Source organism: Gadus morhua, chromosome 8 (genome assembly GCF_902167405.1).
Source record: "Gadus morhua chromosome 8, gadMor3.0, whole genome shotgun sequence".
Classification (NCBI taxonomy): domain Eukaryota; kingdom Metazoa; phylum Chordata; class Actinopteri; order Gadiformes; family Gadidae; genus Gadus; species Gadus morhua.
The window spans coordinates 18,851,802-18,864,301 of NC_044055.1; the positions used below are offsets into that span (position 1 = coordinate 18,851,802).

The following is a 12,500-nucleotide window of genomic DNA, read 5'->3' on the forward strand; positions in this document are numbered from 1 at the left end:
ATGACGGGGTGAACATGGTGGTGGGAATACTAAACCCCTTACATACGCACAGACACACACACACTACACACACTACACGCACACTACAACACATCCACATATATACATATACATACATTCATGCATACATATGTTTTGTGACACCACCTCCTCCACCTCCCCTCTCCTCCTGTCATAGTCAGGAGGGTGGGGGTAAATAATTTATAGCGGCGCCGCTATCTGGTGGAGAGACATCATGTGGGCGAGCGTAGCGGAACACGTGCTGCCTCCATCTCCTCTTGCTCCTCTCTCCCCTCTCCTCTCCCTCCCCTCTCTTTACTCTCTGTCCTCTCTCCCCTCTCCTCTCTCCCCTCCCTCCCCTTTCTCTCATCTTCTCTCCCCTCTCACCTCTCTCCCTTCTCTCCCCCCTCTCTTATCTTCTCTCCCCTCTCCCCTCTCTCCCTTCTCTCCCCTCGCTCTCCTCTCTCCCTTCTCTCCCCTCTCTCTCCTCTCTCCCCTCTCCCTTCTCTCTCCTCTCTCCCCTCTCTCCCTTCTCTCCCCTCTCTCCTCACTCTCCTCTCTTTCCTCCCCCCTCTCTTCTTTCTCCCCTCTCTCCCCCCTCTACTCTCTCCCCCCCTTCGCTCTCACCTCTCTGCTCTCCTCTCCTCTCTCTCCCCCCCCCTCTCCCCTCTCCCAGCTGAAGACGGGCTGTAGCGGGCGGCGTAGCGCGAGCTGTTCCGCTCCGCCGCACCGTGAGGGTGTTGACTCTGTTCTCCTTAGATGACACAACAACACGTGACCGCCGGCCCGGGCTGTCCAAGCTGCCCTGGGGAGCGAGCACCCAGCGACGCCTCGGAGAGCGGGGAGAGCTCCCCACGGTGGAGAACGGTGGGGGGGGGGGGGGGTGGGTTAGTCCCACAGATCCGACTGGAGATTCATGTCTAGAGCCTCGTGCCAGATGAGCTCTAATCTGGGTGAACCGGGCGTTACGCTCTCTCCGTCACTTCCAGTTGTTTTCGACCAATGAGGAGGGGATCAGGGGATTTTATGCAGGTGAATGGGGAAAGCAAACTCAGTCAATTGTAAAAGAAAGCAAGAGATTAAGTAAGGGTTTCAAACCAACACCTTTTAGACTGGCAACTTTAGATAAATTAAATACGTATCAAAATCCCCTTCTGAGCGCTTCATCCACTCGTGCAGATGAGTTTTAGAGTTTTATTGGGCAGAATATTGTAAGGAGTCAGGAAAGCAGGCGTGACCCTGCCCCTGTGGGGGGCAGTGTCACTCATTCGAGTGTGTTTCACCTCGTCAGAGGTGTGATGATTGAAGTATATTACTACTAACTATTTATTAAAGAAGGAGATCGAATCATGCAATCTGGAGTTGGTACAAGAAGCAACTGATCTCACATTTCAGCAAAGTGCACTTATAATATCCAACACTTTGTCATCCTGTCTGAGCAAAACAAATCTTTACAGATTTAGTTCTGTCAGGCCCTTCCCGGGGTCGGTACCCCCTTGTGCCTGGCCTGAGGGCCAGGCTGTGGTATCATACCAGGGTCATGTATTAGCATAGCACTGTTCCCGTTGTCACGAGACTCGGTCAACCGTTTTGTGAGGCTTCCTCATGACCCTTCAAGTTAACACAAGTACCATTCTTCAACATGGTATATGTGCAGGGGAATTTTTATTATTATTACAAAGGGGCTTTCTCGTGACTCTCAGTACTGGATATAGACATCAATTTACATCCTGCTTTGAGTATCTGTCTATATTGGTGCTAAAAAAACATCTACAGTTTATATATATCACAGTCGCCCCCTTTGTTTTTCCAAACTTATTTTTAATCATAAATCATTTAGCTAGATAATGATGCTTCTTTCTTTATATGTATATTACGTAGTACAGTAATGTACAATAAAGTTCAGCCCAGGCACCGAGCTGTTCTGTACACTAACACACGTGCTGTCTACGTGTGTTTACATCTTTATTGCATTTACATTACATTTACATTAGTGCACGTGTTCGGGTTTTATTCTATGGGGCTTGTGGCACTATGAAGTGGGTTGGTTTTGGGTCATCAGTTATTCTGAATTCATTCTTTTCTATTTTATCCTTTTTATTTTAAGTCTTGATGTATCTGTTTGTTTGCTGTTATGTAATCATGAAGTGTCATTTTAATTTTAAAGGGATGGCCTGTGTGATATCGAAAGCCAAAATGTAATCAGTGCTATACTTTATCATCCATAAAAGTGTCGGTACATACTATGAATCTAAACTGTTAAATGCCAAATTAGCATTTTTAAACGTTCATTGCCATTTTGTTTTGAGGCTCCATTCCCTCGTTTACCTTTATCCCAAAGAATGCCTCACTGCGCGTGTATGAATTTGTGTTTGCGTGGGCGTGTCACACTGCCATCTCTAAAAATATTTTGTAAAAACACGTGTGTCTAACATGAAGGCTGAACATGCTCGGATGGTAACGGAGTCGGAGAAGTAGAAATTATTCATAGTTCATACAACACAGGCTTAATAATTTGTAGAAGTGTCGTCAAGGCGTATCTTAACATGAACCCTGCTTGGCTAGAGACTGCAGGTTCAGAAGCTGCATCTCTCCCACAACAGCGCCATACCAGCAGGGATGAGAGTGTTCTGTAGCCATGACACTTATAGTGAAATGACTGGGGTATAATGTAGCACTTTATGTCTTATTCCTTGATAGTAAAATAAACGATACAATTAAGTTATTTTTTCATTTCGTTTTACCTTATTGTATTTTACGGACATTATTCGATGTGGTTTGTTGAAACTTTAGAAAGGAAAGGATTGGGAGTTGAAAAAGTGTCACTAGTCCTCATGCTCACAGCAGAACCACGGCTCGTCACTCATCCTATTTATAGAGGCTGTCCCTGCACTTCTTGTTCAGACGTCTTGAGCACGTTTTCATCCCCCAGAGCGGGCGGTGTTTGCGGCGATGTTGACTCTGGGGGTGGTGGTGGTGCCGGTGGTGCTGGTGGTGGTGGTGGTGCTGGTGGTAGTGCGGGGGGGGGGATGGGCGACGACTTGTTTGCTTTTGTCCGACCACTGACGCCACGCCTCTCACCCCCGCAGGTGAGACGCGCGCTGCGCCCGCGGGGCCGCTTCCTCTCCCTCACCTTCGCCCAGCCGCACTTCAGGAAGCTGCTCTACGCCCGCCGCGAGTACCGCTGGTCGGTCGCCCAGCACACGTACGGGGACGGCTTCCACTACTTCCTGTACGCCATGACGGCCGGGGAGGAGCTGAGCCCCGAGGACGCGGCGATGGAGACGAGGCGGTTGGAGGAGGCCGAGGCCCCGCCCCCTCAGGTCACCTTCATGCAGGAGAGCGACACAGAGGACTTCCTGGGGAACATTGCCCTGTAGGGGGCGGGTGGGTCGGACCCCGGTGTCACGAGGGGCCTGACCGCTGGTGTTGGGTTTCTGCTCTCGGAGGATTGTGGACTTTTAATGGAAACGTTTTTATACAGACGGTTATAATAAACAACCTTGTTTGGTTAGGATTTTATATTTTCTTGTAGTTTAGCCTTATCCCTCTGTTCTCCTTCTAATCTGTGGTTGTATAATACGTGCCATGTGGTGGACGCTTTTATCCAAAGTGTCCCATGATGCATACATTAGTTTCGAGGCGTAAGAAGGCCTCGAAACATACCACGGTGAAAGTTGTGTATTACTTTTCGCAACTCATAACTAGTTTGTACAACACTGCTACACAGAGTTTTTTTATTTTGTCCGGTTTACTGTGTGTGTTTCAGATGAGTTCTGGAGCCGGCATTGGATTCTTTCAATGGATGCAGGGTGCTGAACAAATGTAAACCCTTGGCCAAAACAAGGTCGCAAGCCTTCCACTGCGCTGTATTTTAAATGAATGGACTTCTTGTGAACTGCTATGCGACCACAGAACCCTGGCAGTTTTAGTGTCACGCTCTACTGAAGAGTGCAATTTCTATTTTGAATTGTGTTCCACTTTTATTTGTGAAACTCGTGGTGCTATATGAGTTGAACTTGAGCAAAATCTGCATCTGCCTCGCAGCCAAATATGGCTGACAAAACGCAAGGCAAACCTGCATGTTGAGAGATTGCTTAATAATTGCAAGGGGTTGGTGTTTGAATGAGAACTAAAGCCTGCATGTTGAGTATCAGGCAGCAGTCTATCAGTATTCTAGTAGCAGCCCCGGCCTTTCTGCTTTGCCTGCTGCTTCAATGTCTGGTGCGAGACTGTGATCAGACAGTGCTGTTTAACACGCAGTACATTTTACACCTGCGATCAAGCACTAGAGTTCAGAATTAACAACAGCCCAAGCGCTTGGCTGGGAGCCAGCCATCGGGAAGCTACCCTTGACTCTTGACTCACACAGCAGCACCAGCAAGCCCTACCCTGGTGTCATTTTAATGTTTCTCATTGACATCATCACCTATCGCTACTTATACCTATTGTTACATAATCCAGAACGCTCCAGTGGGCATGGTGCTCCCTCTCTCTCCACAGCCCTCCAGGTCGGTGATGATCTCATGGTGGAGGCCCGACGCCGTATGTCTGTTCGACAGCTACATCAATTAGGTGTCGTACAGCGGGCCTAATTAGCCTCATGAATTAGGTTGTTGTCAGTGTTTGAGCATTAACTTACATCTTGGTCAGACCCTGAAGGACCTTTTTAACACGCACAGACTGGAGAAATATGACCTCATCTCATACAACGCAGCAGCTACAAAAAGCCAAGTCATCCGTAATGTTTGTTCATTGTAAAGTAAGTCAAGTACCCTAAAAGGATGGCAGATACAGTATACTATGTACGATCAAAATACTGTGTCAAATAAAAGTCAGGTTGTAACATTTAAACAGTTTTTATGTTATTGTTGTTATTTATCCGGTTCTCTATGAATACAGCATCTTAATTGTGTTACACTTTGTCCCAGTTAACCATAAAGAGATATCCGGGTGAACCCATACTGTATATATTTACATTAACACACACTAATATTTGTTCATAATAACGTGGAGCAAAATTTCTACTGGTCAAGACACCCTGAAGCATAGAACTGTTAATACAGTAAATGTTTGAGATTCTATTGGGAAGAATAAAACACAACATTAGAGCAAATCCAAGAGCCCCTCATTTTTGTAAGATACATAACTCAAATCCTTATTCCTCCGCTGGTTAAATTTAGACCAGCGAGAGGCATGGATGGAGGTAGGCGAGGGGAGAGACAGGAAGGCTGGGGGCTTGGGTGGGGGGCAATGGGGGAGGGGGGGGCTGTGTGATGGGGGGCGAACACATTAATAAAGTAGAAATCATTTATTTTTAATTCTCCACTGAGGTCTAATTACCGTCTATTTTTAAGACATGGAGAGGGGGGAATGAAAGGTGTGTGTGATCCTTCAGATGGCTCCTCTTCCAATCATCTCTCCCCGAGGCGTACCTTGGTCAAGGTGGCGTTGAACTTGGACATCCACGGCGGCTCAGCCACCGCCAAATGAATAGCGCTCGAGACGGTAGTGTCCTCGATTCAATGTGCCCTCCATTGAATCGTCACTTCTATTAAAGCCGGTTAGTACACGCTTTTATCCAAAGCAACCTGCAGTACTTTTGTTTTAGATACATTAATATGCACGTTAGCTATATTATCTCTTTGTTGATCCCCTTAAACATGAGGGTTCTCAAAAGCCTGTACCATGGGAGGCACACCCACCAGACACCGTTTGAGTTGATGTATGGATAGGCATTGGCGTAGATTGATCCCTGTTCATTGTGAGATCATCTTTGCACCCTTTGCTTGTTTATGGTTAGGTTTCCACGGTGACAATTGTGTAACAATCCTCCAGGGTCCCAAATGGAAATTGTTTGTTAAAGAACATTTAAATAAATGGCCTGGCAGCTTTACTGAATACGGGCTGGCAGAGACAACGTAGGTTGGGAGAGAGTGTTATGTAACGCTAAATTGGCGTTAGACTCAATATTGACAATAGATGTTATTGCCCGGGCAGGAAGCCAATATAGCCAGCGAGGGCTGGGAGGAGATGGACAATCCTGACAGGCACCTGAGCTTCTTCAAATGCAGAAAGGCTTTACAGTAAGTGCTAGCTCAATAAGATTAATTGAAATGATTTGCAGAAGGCTGATTATTAAGTGTGTTCATATCTGTTCGGATCAAAACTTTACAAATGGCAGTGTTCTCAGTGAATACCCATCGCTTCAATAAAGAATTATACTGCAGTTTTACAGTTGGATGTTAAACTCCCTCGTTCAAACTAAATGATGTGCATTGGCGTACGCCCCAATAGGGTGATTTAAACTTGTCAGTTCTTAAGTTATGCAACTGGAGAGTTTGGCACTGGCCTCATACTGGACAGATATAGGCCAGTCATCAGTCATCATTTACTCACACAGCATTCCATCTTAATGTGACTCTGCATGTGCTTTTCAGGTCAACACTACGATTTGTGTGTGTGTGGTGTGTGTGTGTGTGTGTGTGTGTGTGTGTGTGTGTGTGTGTGTGTGTGTGTGTGTGTGTGTGTGTGTGTGTGTGTGTGTGTGTGTGTGTGTGTGTGTGTGTGTGTGTGCGTGCGTGCGTGCGTGTGTGTACGTATGTTTGTGTGTGACAGTATGTGCACGCAGTATGTGTAGTTGTGTGGTCAAATACACATGTGTTTGTGTCTTTCTATCACACAAACAATGCAGAGCTGTGTGTCTATATGTGTGTGATTACGATGTGATCTGTGTGTGTATGTGTGTGAGAGAGAGAGAGAGAAAGAGAGAGAGAGAGAGGAGGGGGGGCTTTGTGTTCTCTGTACCTAATTGTCCTCCGTGCTCTGTTGGCCAAGGGCAACAACAGCAATCAGCTGCATGCTCAATGGCTCTCTCTCTCTCTCTCTCTCCCTCTCTCTCTCTCTCTCTCTCTCTCTCTCTCTCTCTCTCTCTCTCTTCCCCTCTCGCTCTCTCTCTCCCTCCCCTCCTCCACAAAGTCCTCCCTCTCTCTACCTCCACTGCCTCTATTGATTGGCTCTGAGTGTTACCTATCCATACCTCTGGCCGGGACGGCCTAATGCCTCGGTCACACAGGGGTTTCGCTTTAGGTTCTCCCCAGCCCGTTCCCTTTGACCTTGGAGCCGGTCGCTATGTGCTAATTTGTGCTTGTTTCTGTATGGCTAGAAAGCTGGATTCCTCCCCTGTGCTGCACTATACATGCTAGCCCCCCTTAGGGCAGTATAATGCCATTAGATGTTATGTAACTCGAGGAGGAATATTAATGGATGCCCACTTTGGAATGGCGTGTTTATGTGTGTGCGTGTGTGTGTGTGCTTGTGTGCATGCATGCGTGTGTGTATATGTGTGTGCGTACGTGTATATGTGCGTGCGTATTTAAGTTCTCCTTTCATGCCTCTGTTTGTTCTTCTATCTGTCTGAGGCTCGGCTGCGACTCACTGTCTGTCTGAGTTGTTAACAAATGATGTATTTGGCTGCTTTGCGTGGCTGTATATACGGGTATGTTGTCTGCATGGGGTGGAAACACACATAGGGGTATGTTTTCTGCATGCATGCATGTTTGTGTGTGTTTGTTTCAAAAGGTGGACATAAATATAAATTACTCCTCAATTTTCCCCTGACAAAGTTTACCTAGATATATAGTCTATACCTAAATACATCTATTTTGGACCACATGGCCATCTGTCATGTGGTACACATGACAGACAACATTCCATTGAGAACACACACACACACACACACACACACACACATCTTTGTGTTCCATTGCTCTGCCATACAACAGAAAGACAGTTGATGTCCAGGTGTTACTGCCATGATAAGCCATTCCTTAAACAACAAGCATGTCATTTATAGCGCTAGATAGAAGAAGACAAAGAGAAAGAGAGAGAGAGAGAGAGAGAGAGAGAGAGAGAGAGAGAGAGAGAGAGAGAGAGAGAGAGAGAGAGAGAGAGAGAGAGAGAGAGAGAGAGAGAGAGGGGGAGAGAGAGAGAGAGAGAGAGGGGGAGAGAGAGAGAGAGAGAGAGAGAGAGAGAGAGAGAGAGAGAGAGAGAGAGAGAGAGAGAGAGACAGAGAGAGAGAGAGAGAGAGAGAGAGAGAGAGAGAGAGAGAGAGAGAGAGAGAGAGAGAGAGAGAGAGAGAGAGACCACAAGGTTTGCATCTGACCAAACATGGTCATCCGGTGGTCACACTGATAATGGGATTTCCTGTAGCCTCAGACAGCCACACACACACACACACACACACACACACACACACGCACACGCACACGCACACGCACACGCACACGCACACGCACACGCACACACACTCACACACGCACATGCAATAACAATAGCAGCAGCAGCAGCAGCAGGATCAATAATGGTGTACAGATGTGTGTGTGATGGTTGCCGGTCAATAACCACAGAGATGGAAACCCTGCGGGTGGGAGGGAGCGCCGCCGTGATGGCCCGTCGTTGGCGCTTTATGGTGGGCAGGTGAAGTGCTTACGGCCGTCACTGCCCGGATGGATGTTTGTCACCGTGGGGTTCTCCGATAGATAGTAAAAAAACAGATTCCCAGTTCAGCCCCCCCCCGACGGAGCAGACGCGTCGGGAACCCGCGGATGTCATGATGAGATACGGAGGTTGCAAAAAAAAAACACCACTGCGCGCACAACGGCGACCGCCTCGTATCAGAGCCACACGTCCGGGAAGGTCAAGATGTGTCGTCATTGCCTCAGGGACTAGTGTGTCGCACAAAGGAAAACCGAACAAAGGAAAGAGGCAGGGTGAACGCAGAGTGAACTAACAACAACCAACATGTACCTCATTTCACTCTCATCCGACTGATGAGCGATAACCAATCTAGGTGTGTTGATCTACGTTCCAGTAAGGGGAGCTTTATGTGGCTCCAGCGTCTCTTCCTTAAAGGCTGCCTTTGTTTGTTCAATGCCAACGCTGTAGACTTAAGGGTGTGGGATGGGCCGTGGGATGGATGTTGATCGACGATAGGCTGTGAAGACGTGGCTTTCCACAGGGGCCTGCTCTAATAGACGCTCCCTCGTGTCTACTCCTGCACTCGGGAGCTGTTTTGGGATCAGTGGTGGTGGGGACGCCCATCACAGGGCAGGCCTACACGGGCGAGCCTAGGGGAGCTCTGCATCGACCGCCAGGGCTTTGGGCTGGTAGGGAAGCACAGAGTCATCTAGTAATCTGACCTTGCTATGGGCCGCGTTGATCTGGATCTCAGCTGCTCTGAGGGTTCCTATCGATGGTATTGTCGACCCTTTGACGTCGTGTATAGACTAGAGTATATGTATTGGTGGTTAAATGTGTTGTAAGAAACATAAGCAAACAACCAGATATACATGTCCTTTCACCATTTATTAGTTCACCAAATACAGTGAAAATGGCATCATAATTTACAATGACTCATTCTTAGAATGTCATGACATTTTTGTTGCTTTTTTGCTTCATAAAACGATGTTTCATTATTGAAAATATTAAGGTTTCATGCACAACAAACCAATATCCAGTTTCTTTGAAAGAATGGTACAAAATTAAAATGAAAAAAGAAATGTAACTGTAATGTCCAAAATATGTCAAATAACAACGTGTTATCTGAGGATACTCGTAAACAGTGCAATATACTCTAAAATTGCCATTTTCTAACAAATTCATCAACGAAGCTCAAGTCACAGTATACGATTTCTTAATAATAGTTTAACATTGATGTGTGCAAAAAAACTCAGACACATTCAGTTAGTCTTTAAAAAAGGTTCGACCTGTTTGATAGAGCGTGAGACACTTCAAACAACCCCTCTCCTAGAATCTCCATTGGTGTAGCCCAGTCTCCAGCGGTATACCCACTCTGTAGTATAAATATTTTTGTTGATGAACCGTAAGACGACAGACTAGCATATTATTTAAATAACAAATATTTAGATATAAAAATACAAATATGAATTTTTCCTTTTTAAAAAGAAGCGTGCCAGGGCAGAGTGGTGGCACCAGTGTTGGCACCGAAGCAAAGGTTCATGCAAATAGATGGAGAAAAGTAGACTTTCATTTATAGAAGACGAAAAACACCAAGAATTAGCAAAACAAAAAGAACCAAATCAAAGAAAACCTCTTTCCCATCAATTTCATGAATAGCATCTCAAACATTTACTGTATATTCCACCGCACCGCTGGCCTCTGTCACTACTGAAAAGGTGAAAAAAGATATGTGCAGGTATAGATTTAGCTACATAAAAGGTGCTACAACCTGCACCCTTTATCAATGGGGATAAGAACACAATAAACCGCAGTCTATTTGAATCAAATCTGTGGGTTAGTGTGTGTTTCAACAAGAAGGGCCACAACTAGCCGCTTCATTATTCTCATTATCATCATTAATATGATTATTATTATGAATATTGTCGTTATTATTGTTATTATTATTAAGAAAATATTAACATTGCACCATCCTCGAATAGCCTGTAAGTTATACAACGGGTCTCCTCTCTCTCTAGTAGACTTGAGCGTTGGTTGGTCTGTTTTCAGAGAACATTGTAGCAGCAGGAATGCATTCTGGTCCGACCAGTGCTGAAAGAACAGCTCCCTTGAATGCAACGTCGCTGGAGTCGATCAACAAAGCGAAGCGTTGGGGGGAGGGGGGGGGGGGCGGGGGGGTCTTCGAAGCTTAACCTACATATAGACCTACCGACCTACTGTACAACTATTGAAACAGGGCTGGAAATTATATAGGTTCAGCCCCCCGGTCGTAGTATACATAGGCCTATATATATTTCTTTTTTTTGTTGCTTACAGCGCTTTTAGAAATAAATATGGTAGTGAAGTATGTTCGTCCGTCCAGAGGTCAGCCGGGGCTGGGACCGCCCGGGGCAGCGGTCCGCCACCTCCACGTCTCGCTGCGTTGCAGTGGTTAAAATCGGGATTCTTTTGGAGAATTGCCAGCAATCCCATGATAAATCTTGGTCTTTTCCAGAGTGTCTCTCATCTCTCTCTCTCTCTCTCTCTCCCCACACCTCCTCTCCCTCGAATCTTCTTCCTCTTTGCTTTATCTATCTCTCTCTCCATCTCCTCCTCACTTCCTTTCTTCCACTCTCCTCTCGTCCCGTCCCTTGTCTTCGCGTCGTGCCGTCGTTCCCCTCGTACTACAATCCTCGAACATGCACAGCCGACAAGTGCTTTTCAAATCGGTGATCAAAAATAAAAAGTCTGCGAGGGCCCATCCTTCCTCCTCCAGTCTACACGCCGGGGGACTTGTCTGTCATCCCCTTCAGGACCTCGTCTATTCGGTCGTCCTCGATCACCACTGTGGGGGGTGGGGGGGGGGGGGGGGGGGGGGAGAGAGACAAGGAAATAACCTCCGGTTACTGATACCGTTCATAAATCAAACGCTACAATCATTAATGAGACTAACGGGTGGGGTTGGGGGTGGGGGGTGAAATGATAACAATGCATCGTAGCTGATGATTGATTTCGCCAGTAATCGAAGGTGCGTTTTTTTTTTTTGTATAAAGGGCCTCAAAAAACACATCAATAAAAACACATTGTACGATCAGATGCAAAACAAGCACCTATAAAGCAAGTTAGAGATAAGTGGTAAACACATGGTGTGTTGGTAGGGATAACAAAGCCCCGAGTTTCAAATGACTGGGACAATGCAATATGAAATTAATGGACTTCAACCCACCTCGCTTGGCCCGGCCGATCTGCCCCAGCTTCGGGGGTCTCTTCGCCTGCGACGCCGCGAAAAAGGCGTTCGAGTCCTGAAGTCCGCAGCTAAAGGACATCTGGCTGACCTCACTGTCCGCTCCGTAGCCGTTCATTTTGCCCTCGTTGTATGGCAGAACCTCGGACATTGTGGCACCGCAACTGAGTGATCAACAACTGCAACTGGAGAGGAACAAAAACAACCACGTCGGGTCAAAACTCGTGCTGCTGCTGCTGAATTAGAAATAAGATCTAATTCCTTTTGTGCGGTGGATTGCACTTGTTATAGTTTCCCGTGCCTGAATCCGTTTGAGAAAAGAAGGAAAACACAATTGGCAGCTCGACGTGTACTTTAGTGGTCCGTTCCCGCGTCGTGATGCGGTGGTTCTGTTGTTGTGGGTCCAATGCGAGGCGAGAGCGGAGAGTTGTGTTCAGCTGCGTTGCTGGCTGATGTCTGGTGAGGGAAGTGGGAGATCCCGGGATCATAAAGGAAACCCAGGCGGAACGGTGAAGTCATCCATCCGGGCTTGATGCGTGTGTTCGTGGCGTGCGAGTCTGTGCATGCCTGTGTGCGCGCGTGCATGCGTGTGTGTGTGTGTGTGTGTGTGTGTGTGTGTGTGTGTGTGTGTGTGTGTGTGTGTGTGTGTGTGTGTGTGTGTGTGTGTGTGTGTGTGTGTGTGTGTGTGTGTGTGTGTGTGTGTGCGTCTAGCGGGGGACTCCGAGCGGTAGAGGAGTAAGGGTGACCTCAACAGGCGAGAAGAGTAAATGCAGGAAAGCAAATAGCAAGAAGTTAAAAC

General features: G+C 46.8%; 2 protein-coding genes across 5 annotated transcripts in view; one reads left to right on the forward strand and one right to left on the reverse strand.

Moving 5' to 3' along the window:
- Positions 1 to 4,859, forward strand: part of ece2a (endothelin converting enzyme 2a) — a 79,874-nt gene extending 75,015 nt beyond the window's left edge. For both annotated transcript variants that reach the window (XM_030364029.1, XM_030364030.1), the window contains exon 4: positions 3,090 to 4,859. In XM_030364029.1, coding sequence (XP_030219889.1) covers positions 3,090 to 3,380 — 291 coding nt within the window. In that variant the 3' untranslated portion in view covers positions 3,381 to 4,859. The remainder of the gene's footprint in view (positions 1 to 3,089) is intronic.
- A 4,486-nt stretch (positions 4,860 to 9,345) lies between these two features.
- camk2n2a (calcium/calmodulin-dependent protein kinase II inhibitor 2a) lies at positions 9,346 to 12,211 on the reverse strand. Of its 3 annotated transcripts, none has more exons than XM_030364548.1 (3): positions 12,055 to 12,211; positions 11,684 to 11,886; positions 9,346 to 11,302 (listed from the first exon to the last, which is right to left on the reverse strand). In XM_030364548.1, the coding sequence occupies exons 2-3, from the start codon at positions 11,850 to 11,852 to the stop codon at positions 11,235 to 11,237; spliced, it is 237 nt and encodes a 78-aa protein (XP_030220408.1). In that variant the 5' UTR covers positions 11,853 to 11,886; positions 12,055 to 12,211; the 3' UTR covers positions 9,346 to 11,234. The 3 variants fall into 3 exon arrangements, with proteins under 3 accessions (XP_030220408.1, XP_030220407.1, XP_030220406.1); XM_030364547.1 differs by having other exon boundaries at positions 12,003 to 12,209; XM_030364546.1 differs by having other exon boundaries at positions 11,684 to 12,204.
- Positions 12,212 to 12,500: the final 289 nt, after the last annotated feature.